This window comes from Rhinatrema bivittatum, chromosome 8, assembly GCF_901001135.1.
Source record: "Rhinatrema bivittatum chromosome 8, aRhiBiv1.1, whole genome shotgun sequence".
Lineage (NCBI taxonomy): Eukaryota > Metazoa > Chordata > Amphibia > Gymnophiona > Rhinatrematidae > Rhinatrema > Rhinatrema bivittatum.
In genome coordinates, this window is record NC_042622.1 from 150619047 (window position 1) to 150634524 (window position 15478).

Genomic DNA, 15478 nt, shown 5'->3' on the forward strand with positions numbered 1-15478 from the left:
CACCCGGATCAGCCAATCTACGTAAGGGTGCACCAGGATCCCTTCTTTCCTCAGTTCTGCCGCCACAACCACCATAATTTTGGAGAATGTTCTGGGGGCGATTACCAGGCCGAAGAGCAGCGCCCGGAACTGGTAATTGCGAACCAGTAACGGAAAGCGTAGGAAATGCTGGTGGTCTTGATAGACTGGGATATGAAGGTAGGCCTCCAAGAGGTCCAGGGAGGTTAAGAACTCTTCCGGTCATACGGCCATTATGACAGAGCGAAGAGTTTTCATGTGGAAGTGAATTATCCACATACGGCGATTGACGCTCTTGACATCCAAGATGGATCAGAATGACCCCTTCTTCTTGGGTATTATGAAATAGATGGATTAATGCCCAATATTTACTTGGGGTATGGGCACCGGGGTTATAGCCCTCAGACTGAGGAGCCTTATCAACATGGATTCCACTACCAGTTTTTTTTTGTGCTGGGAGTGGCAAGGTGACGTAATGAACATGTCCCAAGGGATACTGCAAAATTCCAGAACATATCCTTCTGGTATGATGTCCAGTATCCATTTGTCCGATGTGATCTCGATGTACCGCTGAAAGAAGAGGGATAGTTGGCCCCTATCTCCTCGTCCTGTGGATGGGTCAGCCAAACGTATTGGGAATTTCAGGTCGAACCTGAACCCGTTCCTCTTTTCGGTTGACGGTTCCGAAAGGACTGAGACCTTCCTGAGGGCTGAGATGTCTGAAATGACACGTTTCTGTAGGCCGGAAGCGCTGGGAGCCCCTGGCCCGGCCCCTCATGGGAGAGGAGCGCTGCAACCTCTTTTTCTTATCTTCCGGTAGCCGAGGCACTGGAAATTCACCCCATTTACTGGCTAGTTTTTCCAATTCATTACCGAATAGGAGGGATCCCTTAAAGGGCATCTTTGTGAGGTTTGCCTTAGAGGTCGCGTCCGCTGACCAATTTCGTAACCATAGCTGTCTTCTGGCCACCACCACTGAAGCTACTTCTCTGGCCAAGGTACGTACTAGGTCAGAGCTTGTATTCACTAGGAAGGCCGAGGTGGGTTCGATCGTCTCTCTCTGGTATGCGCCCCTGAGCTATCTGCCTCTCTCTCGAGAAGCAGATATGAAGAAGCCACAAGGACACAACAGGAAGCGATCTGCAGTGTCATTGCTGTCGCATCGAAGGCCTGCTTAAGGATTGATTCCAACTGCTTAACATGAGTATCCTTCAAGGCCGCTCCTCCCTCTGGGATAGTTGTTCGCTTTGAGACAGCGCAGACCAAGGCATCCACTTTTGGGAAATGCAGGTGTTGTTTGGCCACCAGGTCCAGAGGGCATAATGCCTCCAGGGCCTGACCTCCTTTAAAACTGGCTTCCAGGGCATCCCACTCCAAGTTAACCAACTCCTGGATGGATTCCAGCATTGGGAAATAGCAAGAGGCTTTCCGTAGAGACACCAGGATGGGATTCTTCCTTGGTTCCAACATAGGGTCCATTCTAGGAACTCTCGGGGTCTTTAAGGTCTGTGAGACCAGGTCTGGTAATACATCTCTGTAGAAAAATCGAAGCATGGTCCAGTATAGCTCCAGGCCTGGAGGGATTTCCCCATCCTCCAATGAATCCGAATCCCCTTTGTTGTCTGGGTCCTCATCAGGGATACCCTTGGTGAGGCGAGGAATGTCCCGAGGAATGCTGATAGGGCTGGGAGGGCGAGGCCTTCATAGCTGGGGCTCTGGCTGGGCAGGAGCGGTAGCCAACTGTGCCTGGACAAAGGCTTGTAGGCCCTGAAAGAATTCCAACCAAAAGAAGACCGCCGGGTCCATATTTAGCCCCGAAGGAACTGGGGTGCTGCCAGATAAGCTTGAGGCTGACCCACCCTCCGACTGGGAGGGGCTGGACTTGGAAAAGTTCTGAGAGTCCAGTCCTCCCTGGGCTTCCTCACAGTGCTGACACAGAAAGGATTCCAGGTCAGGCTGTGAGGCCCTAAAATGGCAGGCAGCACAAAGGGAGTGTTGTTTGGGCTTCTTTGCTTCCAGGGCCATACTACTTTGTATCTTGTGCGTTCAGCCAAATAGTGCCTATCAAATAGGCCCGCCTTGGTCAACGTAAATCTGAGCGGCCGGTGATGTGTGCCTGAAGTTTGAAATCAACATAGAGACTCTGGTTCACCCAGAATCCTTTGTGGCCTCTGGCCTGTCTGCAAATTCTGACCCTAGATTGGAGACTCTGGGAGACATCTGGATTGCATTTGGAGCTGTTCAAAACTTATGATGGAGGGTCAAAGGGCAAATGGCCGAGGTTACATTCTCACAGGATACCGTCTCTACTTCAGGGGCCCCAGTAAAATCAGAGTTTTCCAATTCCCCCTGAGGATGAAAAGATTGACAGGACAAAGGACTATCAGAGGATTGCTGCTAACATCTGGCTTAAGTAAGGGAGGCCCTTAAAGGGGGGCTCTTAATTTGGGTGAAAAGGGATCAGATTAACACGTTTAGTGTATCTTATTTTAATATGACAACTTCAGTAAGTGATAATCGATCATAGGCATCACTGTATATTTTAAACCTATAAAATGCAGCACTCACTGACGTACTACGAGCGACAGGAGCTAGTGCTGTACTTGAACAGAGGTCTGGCAGACTGTATCTCCTCCCAAAGATATGCAATAATAAATTTCTATTTGTTCCTACTAAATTTGATTTGATATCCTTGTGACCTGTGTGGATAAGTATATTTTAAGAGTGAATTAATACTCAACACTGGTTGTGCATGTAGTTATGCACTCAGTTTTGCACATAGATATGCGCACAGGAGTAGGCGCACAAGGGCCAGCCTGCACCGCGCGTACCGATGGACAAGGGGGGAAAATGGCGCAGCAACAAGACCACACACAAGATGGTGCTGCCACAGCCCGCCACATGGAGTGCCCACTGAGCCTGAAGCAGGGCCTAGCCCAGCAGAGGGGGTTTCTCAACCCGCTCAGAAACCCCTTTCTTTCGCCCTATTGGGGTTGGGAACGACATCGGTACGTCTCTGGATAAAGAGGAGTTCTTCTCTACTTACCTGGGATCAGCTGGTCTCTGGCTGCGGAGGGACAGGGCTTAGTCAGTCACTGCCACACTCAGCTTCCTGCACTCGCTGCCTTTCAGCTGCTTCAGCAGCAAAGCCCACGCCAGGAACCAGCTATCAGACCAGGATAAACCTCTGAGGGATCTCGGAAATAACCTCAGGAATTCTCAACTAGGGAAGGGACCCTTAAGAATCACTGCAGGAAAGCAGGACTCGCTCTTCTCCAATTTAAAAGTAGAAATTTGAAGGTAAATTTTCCTCATCTAAAGGGTACTGTGTTCCCGATAGGACACACAATCCACATCTGCTAGGAGACTGAGAGAAACTGAATGGCTTGAAGTCAGCTTTGAAACCTGACTCCGTCTCCATTAACTAACAGGGGAGCACATAACCCATTGGTCCTGAGTCTATCTGGCTTCACGCTAGGAAATTTTTTTTTTTAGTGTGGATAACATTTAAACATTCATAAAATGCATAAAGTTACACAATCAGATAAAACAAAACTAAAACAAGTTAGCTGGATAAGCCCAATTTATTGTTCAGCACCATTCAGCTAACATAGCCGGATAACTTTAGGAAAACCGAAAAGCAGATCTAAAGTTAGCTATATAAACCCATACAGCCAACTTCAAGATAGCTGGGTATATTCAGCGGTGTGGCTGCACCACTGAATACCCAGCTCCTAGATTCATCAAATTGCTATGTATCTTCGCAGAAGATGTCTCATCACCGCCAGGGGGGGGGTGTTGACATGATGGGGGGCTGTCAATGTGATGGGGGCCCCGCCCCCGAAAACAATGGCTTTCGTCCTGCAGCTCCTCCTGCATGCTGGCCCCACAGTATTGAATACTCGTGCTGTTAGCACTCCCTCTATGCTCATCATGTGCATCACAAGATGAGCATAGAGGGAGTGCTAGCTCACCAGGAGTGTTGAATACTGCAGAGCTGGCACATAAGGAGCTGAAGGACAGGCTTCCTCTTCTGTGGTGGGATGTGGCGTGTAGGTCTCCTACTTCTTCCATAGCCCGTATACCGCACGGGTCTTCAGCTTCTGCCGCCGGTGGGCTGGGAGTCCACCAGCGACTGCTCGGGTCTTCAGCTTCTTCTGCTGCCGGTAGAATGGGGTCCACTGGTGGCCGCACAGGCCTTCTTCTGCTTCTGCTGCTGGCATGGTCTTCTCCCTGCTTTCAATGCCACCTCCTGGGTGTGCTGCCCTGTGTAATTGCATGGTTTGCACACCCAGTGGCACAAGGCCTGCATCTATGCACTGTGAACACCTGGACAACAGGTGGGGATTTGTGAGACAAATCAAATGGTTTTGGCTCATTTCTAATTGCTTTTGCAGTCTATACTGAGGAGCAGGGCTGGTCTCTCCCAGCAAAGGAAAAGACAGTGTTGCTTCCTTACATCTACCAAACAGACTTGGGCATGGCCATTTCCATTGGCCAGCCTGCATGTTGCTTGAAGGGGCTTTTTAATTACTGCCAAGCAAATAAAGCTCAGTATCTCTCAAATTGTTCAGAAAACAGTTAAAACCCCTTTATCCATGTTTTTCCATAAATAGCAAGAGCCTTTTCCGATAATTTTTTAAGCTACTTAATTTTTTAAATATCTAATGAGAATTTCAAAATGTTAAGGTTTTCTTTTAAACATGCACTGTTTTAATTTGCTTTTTTCTTTTCTTTTTATCCACTGTTTAATTTTAAATGTCTGTATTCATTTATGAATGTTTTTGTGAGCTGCTTAGGGTCTTTTGACACAAGCAGCATAAAAACAAAGAATAACATTATATAATATGGATTTTGGTTTGTGTAGCTGGCTTCAATATATTTCTGTACAGCAATCTTAGCCATCAAGTTTCTGTTCCAAAATAAAATAGGAAGCACTGTGGATTGTACTGTATTTTAAAAGTATGCATGGAGATTAACAATATCCACCCTATGTTAACTAAAACAAATTATATCTAACTTTAAATAACAGCATGAGAAATAAAACTCAGGAATGGTTGGGTTGGCTCAGGAGCAATATCTGAGAATATTTATGCATGGAAAGGGTGATGGATGCATGGAATGTACTCCCAGATTTGATGATGTAGACAAAAACAGTAAGGAAATTCAAAAAAAGCATGAGATGAGCACAATAATGAATAACTAGGGGGTAACCTGCATGGAACGGTAGTTATAACTCACAACTGCACCAGATTGACTGCATTGGGCCTTCAAAAAAGCATTGGGGTAAACTGCACTGAGTGGCAGTTACAATCATAAACAATAGTAATACAACATCAGTCTGTCAAGACCTTCATGGAGGTTAAAATGCAAACTTCAATAAGCATGAAGAGGCCAAATTATTTTTTTACAACAGCCTCACTAATCTTGGTGGCTGTGGAAATTATTACAAAACTTGGTAATAAGACACAGAAAGAGGCCTGGGTGTTGGCTTAATTATTGGTATTGTAAGAATCAGAGTTGAAGATTACTGCAATGGATTTGGATATGGAAAGCAGTATTAGAAAAAGGATTAAGAGGACAGGTAAAAGACATAAAGGAGGGTGAAGTTGGTGTTGAGTTGCATATGGGAATTTATATGCATATCTCCCCAAAGTGGACAAATCTCAATTGGGCACACTCGATGGGCCCATCATTTACTATGTTATCTCAAATTCTCTCTTTGAATGCTGGGTTTTCCAAATGAGCTATGACATCACAAGTGATACCACAGGCAACTCAGCATGACCAAACTGTAAGGACCATGCTGTCTGGTAGCACCAATTGAACACACCGAGACTGGCTATAAAGAGAATGAGGAATGGTTGGTTCTCCATCTCAACCAGAGCTAGGTCAAGGAGTAATGAACTTGAATGATAGAAGGGAGACATATTAAACATTAGGAACTTTCTATGAGGGTGGTTGTGTGCTGAAGAGTTACCCAGGGAGGTGGTGGAGCAGACAAGGTGAGTTAGTTTTAGCGGATCCTGCCTGGAGGCAAGATATAGATTATATTAGCCATGAGATCCCATTCAACCTTATCTTTCTATGATTCAAGATGACCCCCCCCGCCAAGGTTCTTCCAGCTCTATTTTACTAAGATTCTATGTAACTGTCTCACTGTTATTTTATGTGGCATCACATATGACACTTCTTTTTTAACCCGGCAGTTGCCTCCTTCTCCTTTGACTTCCAACTCAATCAGAACTCAGGCTGGGATCTGGTGCCATGAGCCTTTATTTACAAATATCTGGAGTATTTTTCCCCTATTTTATATCCCCTTTGCCCCCAATGTATATAATCTGGTCATTTCAATGATGGTCCCGGGCTGGGTACCATACACTAATGTTCCTTCCAAAACCCTGAAATCATGGGACCTGAATCTGGTAGCCAGGTTTCATCCATAGATAATGACTATTACTCCCTCACCAACAAAGGCCGTGAATGCTGCTGCCTCAGTATCTCCAGCTGACCCAGGGAGCAGAAGATCCAATTTAGGGACTGAACCAGGGACCTGCCACATGGCAGTGCACAGCATTTGCCAGCCCTTCTGTAATATCGCTTTCAGTGGTTCAAAATCAATGGCTTAGCAGTGAAATGTATAATTCATACAGGATAGCTATTACCACTTGTCTTAAGGAATTTACAAATTTACAAGCACATAGGGGATGTAGTGTAGCTATTTAAGATTAGTGTTTGACGCTAAAGGCTTTCTTTTTTGTAATCAGAAATATTTATTGAGGATTAAGTACACCCATAATTCCAATTAGTCTTTAGCAGTAACTAAAGGCTTCTTGAAAGTTCAGAGATCATTCTAGAAACACCTTTAAGACCTGATATTGCTCCCACACCCAACACTAAGAACAGGGATCAGTTTCACTAGAATAGATGTAATCTAATCTAGAGTGAATGACCCCCAATTCCCTAAACTTGTGGTATTCAAATCCAATCTTCAAGAATCCCTGATAAACAAACTATTGTAAATCTTGCTCTTAATATAAAAAATGCAAACACATCTCATGAATATTCATTCTTGAGTACCTGAAACCCCACCAGTTGGGAATTCTCGAAATCCAGAATTTGGAAACACAACTATCTAAAGAGTAAAGAAAAAAATACTTTGAAGGAGGCTGAATGACTCCTAGGAATAGGATCTGCAAAATGTCACTGGAACAGTGCCACGATGCGGCTCCGAGCATCCGAGGCTGCACTAGATGCCTGCAAGATCGCATTCTGACAGAGGGCCTCACTGTCTGCCTCGGAGTCTGACTCTTCTTGTGGGGCCCCTTCCAGTTCTAGGGGCATGCCACGGCTGACAGCAATGTTGTGCAGGATGCAGCAGGCCAAAAAGATCTGACACACCTTCTGCGGACTGTACTGAAGAGCACCACTAGCCCGGTCCAGGCAGCAGAAGCGTGCCTTCAGGAAGGCAAAGGTCCTCTGAATGACGCAACGGGTGGCCCGATGCATCTCGTTGTATTTCTCCTCTGCTGGAGTGCTTGGGTATAGAATTGGGGTCATCAGCCATTGTTTGGGTGGGTAACTTCTGTCCCCTGGGGATATAAAATAAAGAGTTTCTTATATGTGGGGAAGGGTAGAAAATTGCACTGAACTTTAGAAAATCCTATTACAATAACATTCCTCATCTAAAGACTGCCATTAGAAAGCTAGCTTGACTCCTAATGAGCTCTTTCAAGATACCTGTGATTGCTGAGCAGGGTGCTCAGAGCTTACAAAGGGCAGAGTTTATGAGACAGCAGAGCCCAGAACCTTATAGGCTCAACAATCAGAATATTGCTTGCCAAGTGTGCTCTCTTCTCACTGATGAACCAGTGTGGGAGGAGGGGAAAGTTCTTCTCTAATCCCTATAGACTTCTGCCCATTTTCTCCTCTCTCCCAGATTCACAAAAATAGCATGCTCCTTTCACTGCAGAACAACTGTTAGTTCCCCCACCCAGACATACATACTGCAATTTGTAATCCGTCTTGAGCCTTTTCTAGGAAAAGATAGAATATCAAATAGTGCCAATAGTGTCAAAGGCAGGGAGCAGAGAGGAGGTGAGAGAGGATGGATGGAAGATGGCAGCAATGAGGTGAGGAAGGTTAAGAGAAGTGAAGGAGCCAGAGAATGCTAAAGAAAAAACAAAGTACATGTGAGATACAGCAATGGAAAAGAAAAGAGGAAAAGACAAACACAAACTATTCCCTGGCTCCAAGAGTTCTGTATTCTGAAGAGTTTAGGCCAGACCTGTTTATTTGTGATGATCCTGCCTCATCTCCCACAATAGGCTCTAGTACCTTTAGTACTGATTTCAGATGAAAAAAAAAGCAAGGACTGCAAATTTTATAATGCATTGGACAGTAAGCTGTAAAAACCAAGACTACCTCCATGATTTGGGTCACCGACATCGGCTTTTAGAAAATGTAGGGTTGCCAGCTGGTTCCACTCTAACCAGACAGGTTGACCAAGTCCTGTTGTAGCTCCCTCTACAGCTGTGGACTTATGATTCCAATTTCTTTAAGCCAAGCACAGAATACAAATCCATAGATGCAACAGGGTAACACCAGGACTGACTTGGTCTGTTGACAGGGAGCCAGCTGGCGACACCTATGAAAAACGAGGCCTAAGAAAATAGCTTACCCACTAGCCAGACACCATTGATCTCCCCACCATTGAGCAGCCGGGCGAGAGCAGACTGCTCTAGGATATAAGCATTGAGGCAGGAGCCAGGATACTTGGCTACCACATTGGTGATTGCACAGTGGGCATCGCACACCACTTGCATGTTCATGGAATGGAAGCTTCGGCTGTTGCGGTAGGCCTGCTCATTCTCCGATGGTGCCCGCAGAGCCACATGCAGGCAGCCCACAGCCCCCAAGACATCAGGGAAGCCTGAGAGCTCACGGAAGCCTCTGATTGTTTGCTGCAGATGCTGGTCTGAGCGGGGGAAGCAAATGTACTGGCCTGCCCGCTTCACCAGGGCCTCCAGAAACTGCGCCAAGCAGTTGGACATGGCAGACTGGCTGATACCTGTCCGGTCCCGGGTGGTGGTTTGGAAGGAGCCCGTGGCTAAGAACATCAATGCTGAGGTAACCTTGACTGCCACCGGCAGGGCATGACTGCGGCCAGTGGAGCTCTCCAGATCACAGCCCAGTTCCAGGCAAAGGTCATGGATAGCCTGCTTGTCCAAGCGGTACTGGCGGAGCACCTGCTCCTCTGTGAGGTCCAGGAAGGAGTGCCGGTCCCGATACACACGATGCTCTGGGTAGAAGCGCCTCCGTTTACGCCTCTCCTTCATCCTCTTCAGCATGAAGAATGGTTCTGACATGGCAGAGGAAGGGAATTATGCACACAAAGTTATTCTCAGATGCCTTCCTAGGCGTTATTTTTTAAATGGCACCCAAGACTGATTAACAGCAAGTGGTGTTTAGGTGCAATTTTTAGAAGGGGGGAGTATGACAAAATAACACTTACTCCATCTTAAAAAAAAATTCTGGACAAAAGGTAATTCCAATAGAATGGACAAAGGGAAGGCACACAAGTTAAATGAAAATGTCCAGGAGCTCCTCTAGATTTAAAAAACAAGGGCAAAAGAACTGAAAATGGAAGCAAAAGAGCTACAAAATTATTAAGATACGGCGCAGGCAACAAAGGCTAGCTCCACGCCATTCAGGCAAGGCCCAAAGTCAGTAGATTGGACAAAAAGCCATGCACGACATAAAAGCGAACCAATCAGGCAGCCGCGCGACGTTTGATACCGTGAAAATTCGTAGTCGATTGGTTCAAAACCATAATTTTTTCTTAATTCACAGCATTGTCCGTACTTTTCCGCCCTTTTCAGCCGTATGACGACTGCTGCGGATACCCAATCAGAAAGTCCATACCTTTTCCCGCTTGCCCTCGACATCGACGCAGCGTGAGCCTCAGCCAATTGAAAAAAGGCCAAGTCGGTTGAGGGCCAATAGGAGGCGTCTGATGGCGGTTGGGGAGCCGTTAGGTAAAAAAAAGGGGGAGGAGGGGTGCGAGTGATAGAAGAGAGGCTTGGCGCGCGCAGGGTGACCTAGGAAGCCATTTTGTAGCTGTGTGAGAAGTGGTGTAGGAGAGCAAGTCTATTCCTGTTCGCGGACTGGTAAGGTGATGTTCTTGGAGGGGATACCGAAGTTCTTTCATTATTCCGAGCAGCGAGAAGGAGGGAGAGAATTAGTCATGGGGAAGCTGAGTGCTTTCATTGTCTGCTTGGTGTTTTGTTTTGGCCTCGGTAGGTGCACTACTGTTAGCGTGAGGGAAGTGAGGACGGAGGTAGTCTTTGTAGAGGAGGGCCTGCGGAGATGCGAAAATAGATTTCGTGGAGTGGCCTGCGGAGAGGCGAGGTTAGAAGTATTCTTCGCGCGGGGGAATCCAGCGGAGACGTGAGGTGGCAGGGATTAATGTGGTGGGGGATGGCTTAAGGGAGGTGAGGACAGAGATTCTTGGCGAAGTGGGCCTTTAGAAAGGCGAGGCAACAGGGATTCATGGGAAGGGGGGGCGACCTTTTAGAGAGGCGAGGATGCAGGGATTCTTGGTGGAGTGGGTCTCCGGCGTTGTAAGGATGCAGGCATTCGGAGGGGGGAGCGGCCCTCGGGAGAGGCGGGAACGGAGAGACTTTTTTGGGGGGGGGAGCGGCCCTCGGGAGAAGTGCGAACGGACAGACATTTTTTTTTGGGGGGGAGCGGCCTTCGGGAGAGGCGCGAACAGAGGTTTTTTTTTTTTGGGGGGGGGAGAGCGGCCCTCGGGAGAGGCGGGAACTGAGAGACCTTGGGGGGGAGCGGCCCTCGGGAGAAGTGCGAACGGAGAGACTTTTTTTGGGGGGGGGGGGAGCGGCCCTCGGGAGAGGCGCGAACGGAGAGACTCTTTTTTTTTGGGGGGGGGAGCGGCCCTCGGGGGAGGCGCGAACGGAGAGACTCTTTTTTTTGGGGGGGGGGAGCGGCCCTCGGGAGAGGCGCGAAAGGAGAGACTTTTGGAGAGGGAGCGGCCCTCGGGAGAGGCGCGAAAATTGGAGAGGGAGAGGCGCGAACGGAGAGATTTGTGGCGGGGGGGGGGGGGGGAGAGGCGAGAACGGAGAGATATTTGGCGGGGGGGAGAGGCGAGAGCGGAGAGATTTGTGGGGGGGGGGGGGAGCGGCCCTCAGGAGAGGCGAGAGCGGAGAGATTTGTGGCGGGGGGGAGGGGGAGCGGCCCTCAGGAGAGGCGAGAGCGGAGAGATTTGTGGCGGGGGGGAGGGGGAGCGGCCCTCGGGAGAGGCGCGAAAGGAGAGACTTTTGGAGAGGGAGCGGCCCTCGGGAGAGGCGCGAAAGGAGAGACTTTTGGAGAGGGAGAGGCGAGAGCGGAGAGGTTTGTGGGGGGGGGAGAGGCGAGAGCGGAGAGATTTTGGGGGGGGGGGGGGAAGCGGCCCTCTGGAGAGGCGAGAGCGGAGAGATTTGCGGCGGCCCCCGGGAGAGGCGAGAACGGAGAGTTGCGGCGGCGGCCCTCGCGAGAGGCGAGAAAGGAGAGATTTTTGGCGCGGCCCTCAGGAGATACGAAAGGACTTGTGGGGGTGGAGTTGGAAAAAGTTGCATGTGTGGACCGCATATAAATAGGAACAAAATGGAGGGATTTTTAGGTGGTGATTCATAAATGAGTATGATGGGGGGGGTGATAGAGAAAGGTAAGGATAACCAGTGTCAAACTGGGTTATAGACCAAAGGTTCAACCTTATTCTGACAGTGGGCAAGCCCAAAAAAGACTATTTTTTGTTCCTTATGTACGACTGGCGGGTGGAATTTTTTGTGTGGGAGAGTGATATAGAAAGATGAGGATGGAGTGATTCTTAAGGGGGAGTTGCAGTATATTAATTGACAGATTTTGTGGGGGATTGAGGGAGAGGATGTTAGAGGGATTCTGTAGGAGAGTGATAATGTAAATGATTTCTATGTGGTATTTCTAGTTGAAGCTGCTGTTTCCATCTCATCCTGCTACATCAGTCCAGCCCTTGGATAAGTAGATGGCTTCTCCCCATTAGTAGATTGGAGCAGATAACACTTTCCCTCTGTCATCATAGCCACTACTTAGGGGTGGTACTGTTTAGCAACAGAAATCCAGTATTTTCTGCCTCCAGCAGATGGTAGGTTAGTGAAGCAGCTTGGCATTGGATTCATGATCAGACCCTGGGGCTAGGCCACTGGTTTCAGTCAGTGTGAGTCCATTGCTCTGCTCCCAGACCCTGAGTGGGTTGAGCTTGGCTGGAGAGAAGGAAAAAACAAAACAGAATGAGAAGAGATAAATCTCCCTCTGACAGGTTTGCTTGCTTAAGAACATAAGAAAATGCCATACTGGGTCAGACAAAGGGTCCATCAAGCCCAGCGTCCTGTTCCCAACAGTGGCCAATCCAGGCCATAAGAACCTGGCAAGTACCCAAAAACTGTCTATTCCATGTTACCATTGCTAATGGCAGTGGCTATTCTCTAAGGGGTACAAGTTTTTATTCTCTCTCCCTGCTTCTGCCCCTTCCCCCTTGCGTTCCTGCAGTTCACGGCTAAAAAAGAGAAACATATCTGTTGGAACAATGGGGCTGCACGCAGGAGCATGAGGAGCTGGTTGGTACTTAAGGCTGTCTGAGTTGCAGCAGATGTTGCAGCTGTGCAGCTGTGAGGTAGGAGAACAAGTGTGGCTTGAGTTTTGGCGGCAGTCAAGTGCAGTTACAAAGGGGGGGGGGGGGGGGGGGGGATGGTCCGACCTACCTGTAGAGTGCGGTGCTTTGAGGAAGGGGGTCCTTCGTGCCACAGTGAAGAGAGGTTCTGTTTGCCTGGCTTGTCCCTGGACTGGAGAGAGGCCTGGATTAGCTCCCTCTTTTGCCAACTGCTAGTTTCTTTGGTGTACTGAGCCTTTAGGGTCCTGACAGTCTGCTGCAGAGGCCCCAGAGTCAGCAGCTGTTTAGTTATCCCCCATGATCAGGCCTTGAAGCCAGTGAAGATGCAAGGAGTTCAGTTCGCTTCCAGTTTTGGTGCCAGCTGTAGCTTCACTAGGGTCTTCGATGGCAAGTGCATCTGCTTTGGCCCCGGGGCCCCATGGAGACTTTCCCCAGAATTTTAAAAAAATTTCTCCAGGCCTTTTGTGCTTTCTCTCAGCCTAGGGAGGTACCACGTGGGGTTAGTATTAAAGTGCCGGAAGGTTTCTCCCTAGTGCCTTCCCTCCATGTTCCTGCCACAAGAGGGTGTTGCTGGCTATTGAAGTGCTGGTGTCCTTGTGGGAGGATCCCTGGGATGCCGATAGTTCTGAGTCCTTGAACTATCTGCATCCTTGGAGGATGAGGTCCCCCTGGCCCTGAAGATGATTCTGTGACTTTCACAGGAATGAGAGAGGTTTTCTGATGGAGGTGATTTCTTATCTCTAGCTGGAGGCGTCAAAGCCCCAATAGACTGGTGTGGGACTCAATTATTAAAAGAAAGTGAAAGACCATGGCTGCCTTTCCACTCCACCCAGAGGTAGAGGAGATGATAGCAGAGTGGGACCTGAGGACTCAACCTCCTACAATGGCTGTATCCTCTTCCACCAGCTACTCGGCAAGTTACGATTTGGATACCCTGGTCACTGCAGTGACTGGGCATAATGCTATTGTAGAGGGGGGCTTGTCTTTAAAAACTCGCAAGACAGAAAGATGAAACCACCTTTGAGAAGTTTATCATACCCAGTTCAGATTTACATCTGTTCAGCTCTGAGCGTCTGGGCTTTTCTTTGGATACAACAGCCGCTGGAGAGCGAAGTGGTTAGGCTGGAATCCACAGCCTCTTTGGCAGATGCTCTGCATACTTTGTTACAGAGCTCTACCCAATCAGTGGCCCTTCCAGTCATGGTGTGTAGGCTTCTGTGACACTGCAATTGAGCAGCTGACTCTTGGTGTAAAATCTACTTGGTGAAGTTGTCCTTTAAGGACAAATTGTTGGTTGAGGAGGATCTAGACCAGTTGGTAAAGAATCCTGGAGGTCCTAAGCCCCAGCACTTGCCAGAGGATAAGGCCTATTCCTTTTATAGGGCTGGCAGCGTTCAGCAATTTCAAACTTCAAGATGGTACTGGCCAGTTAGGCAGTTTTTTTGGTGCTACCTGTGTTACTTATTTGGTTTCATGGCCTTTTGTGTAGCCAGAAGTCTGATGCTGGCTCTTCCACAGGAGCTGGCACAGCTGCATCATGAGGTTCTGTGCGATCACTCACTTTTGACTCTTGTAAGGGGCTGCCTGCAGGAGTTCTACAGGGTGTAGACCCACACAATGCCCTATGTTGGAGATCGTTCATTTCAGTTATACGTTGGCCCTGTTTCGCCTCATCAGATACGTCTTTATGGTATTACTCTTTTCTGCTTTGGCCAAGCAGCAGGTGATCTGTGAGTCTTTGCTGAGACTGCAGCTTGTGCAGGCAGTGGCACCAGTGCCTTCATCAAAGTGAGCCAAGGCTGTTACTCCATTTATTTTGAGTTGGTCAGAAACAATTATTTTCAACTCTTCCTAGATCTCAAGGGTGTGAACTGAAGTTTGTTCCATGGTTTCACATGGAAACTCTGTGGTCTGTTCACCTGGGGGAGTTCCTGTGTTGGCTGGATCTGTCGGATGCCTACCTGCATGTTCTCATTCAGGAACAGGATTAGAGGTATCTGTTTTTGTGTGCTGCAGGAACATCTTCAGTTCCCAGTGCTACTTTTCGGTCTAGTGACTGCACCACATCTGTTCTACCAAGGGAATGATCGTGATGGCGGCTCGCTGGCATGAGGGAAATATGTACATCCATATCTTAACAATTGGTTAACCCGTATGCCGTCTCACAAGGAGGCGGTGTGCATAACTTGCTGAGTGGTTCAGTTTTTGGAAGGCTTCGGCTGGGTGGTCAATTTTGCCAAGAGTACCCTTCCGCCCATGTAGGCCCTTTGCCCTTACTATGTCACATGGGCTACCGCCGCCATTGGTCAACCCCAGTGACATAGTGAGGGCAAAATGCCGTCGGTGCCATTTTGACTACTGGCAGCCGACAGCCCAAGTCCAGGAGATCACTCCCGGACCCCCGCTGGACCACCAGGGACTTTTGGCAGGTCTGGGGGGGGGGGGGGATATCAGGAGGGTGGGGGTTGTAGTAAATTAATTTTGGAGGTCTTGGGGGGCGTCAGGAGGGTGGGGGTTTTTGTTAGATTTTTACTTTTTTATTAAAGATTTGTCTGCGAGCCCTGGACCCCCGCTGGATCACCAGGGACTTTTGGCAGGTCTTGGGGGGGGGGGGGGGTGTAGTAAATTAATTTGGCAGGTCTTGGGAGCGTCAGGAGAGTAGGGGGTTGTAAATTAATTTGGTAGGTCTTGGGGGGGCGGGGGGGGAGTCAGGAGGGTGGGGGGTTGTAGTTAGTATGGCTCTCACAGAATTACATT

The 15478-nt window shown here is 48.5% G+C and overlaps 2 protein-coding genes across 5 annotated transcripts in view; one reads left to right on the forward strand and one right to left on the reverse strand.

The window, feature by feature from the left end:
* Positions 1-3606: 3606 nt before the first annotated feature.
* LOC115096571 (putative nuclease HARBI1) lies at positions 3607-11725 on the reverse strand. 2 transcript variants are annotated; one of them, XM_029611359.1, is made up of 2 exons: positions 8699-9919; positions 3607-7610 (listed from the first exon to the last, which is right to left on the reverse strand). In XM_029611359.1, exons 1-2 carry the CDS (start codon positions 9384-9386, stop codon positions 7222-7224), a joined length of 1077 nt encoding a protein of 358 aa, XP_029467219.1. In that variant the 5' UTR covers positions 9387-9919; the 3' UTR covers positions 3607-7221. The 2 variants fall into 2 exon arrangements, 1 of the variants encoding a protein (XP_029467219.1); XR_003858107.1 differs by lacking the exon at positions 8699-9919 and adding an exon at positions 9943-11725 and having other exon boundaries at positions 7482-7610.
* Positions 10071-15478, forward strand: part of LOC115096572 (RNA-binding protein 4B-like) — a 61603-nt gene continuing 56195 nt past the window's right edge. For all 3 annotated transcript variants that reach the window (XM_029611360.1, XM_029611361.1, XM_029611362.1), the window contains exon 1: positions 10071-10187. The gene's annotated coding sequence lies outside the window, so the exon portion shown is untranslated. The remainder of the gene's footprint in view (positions 10188-15478) is intronic.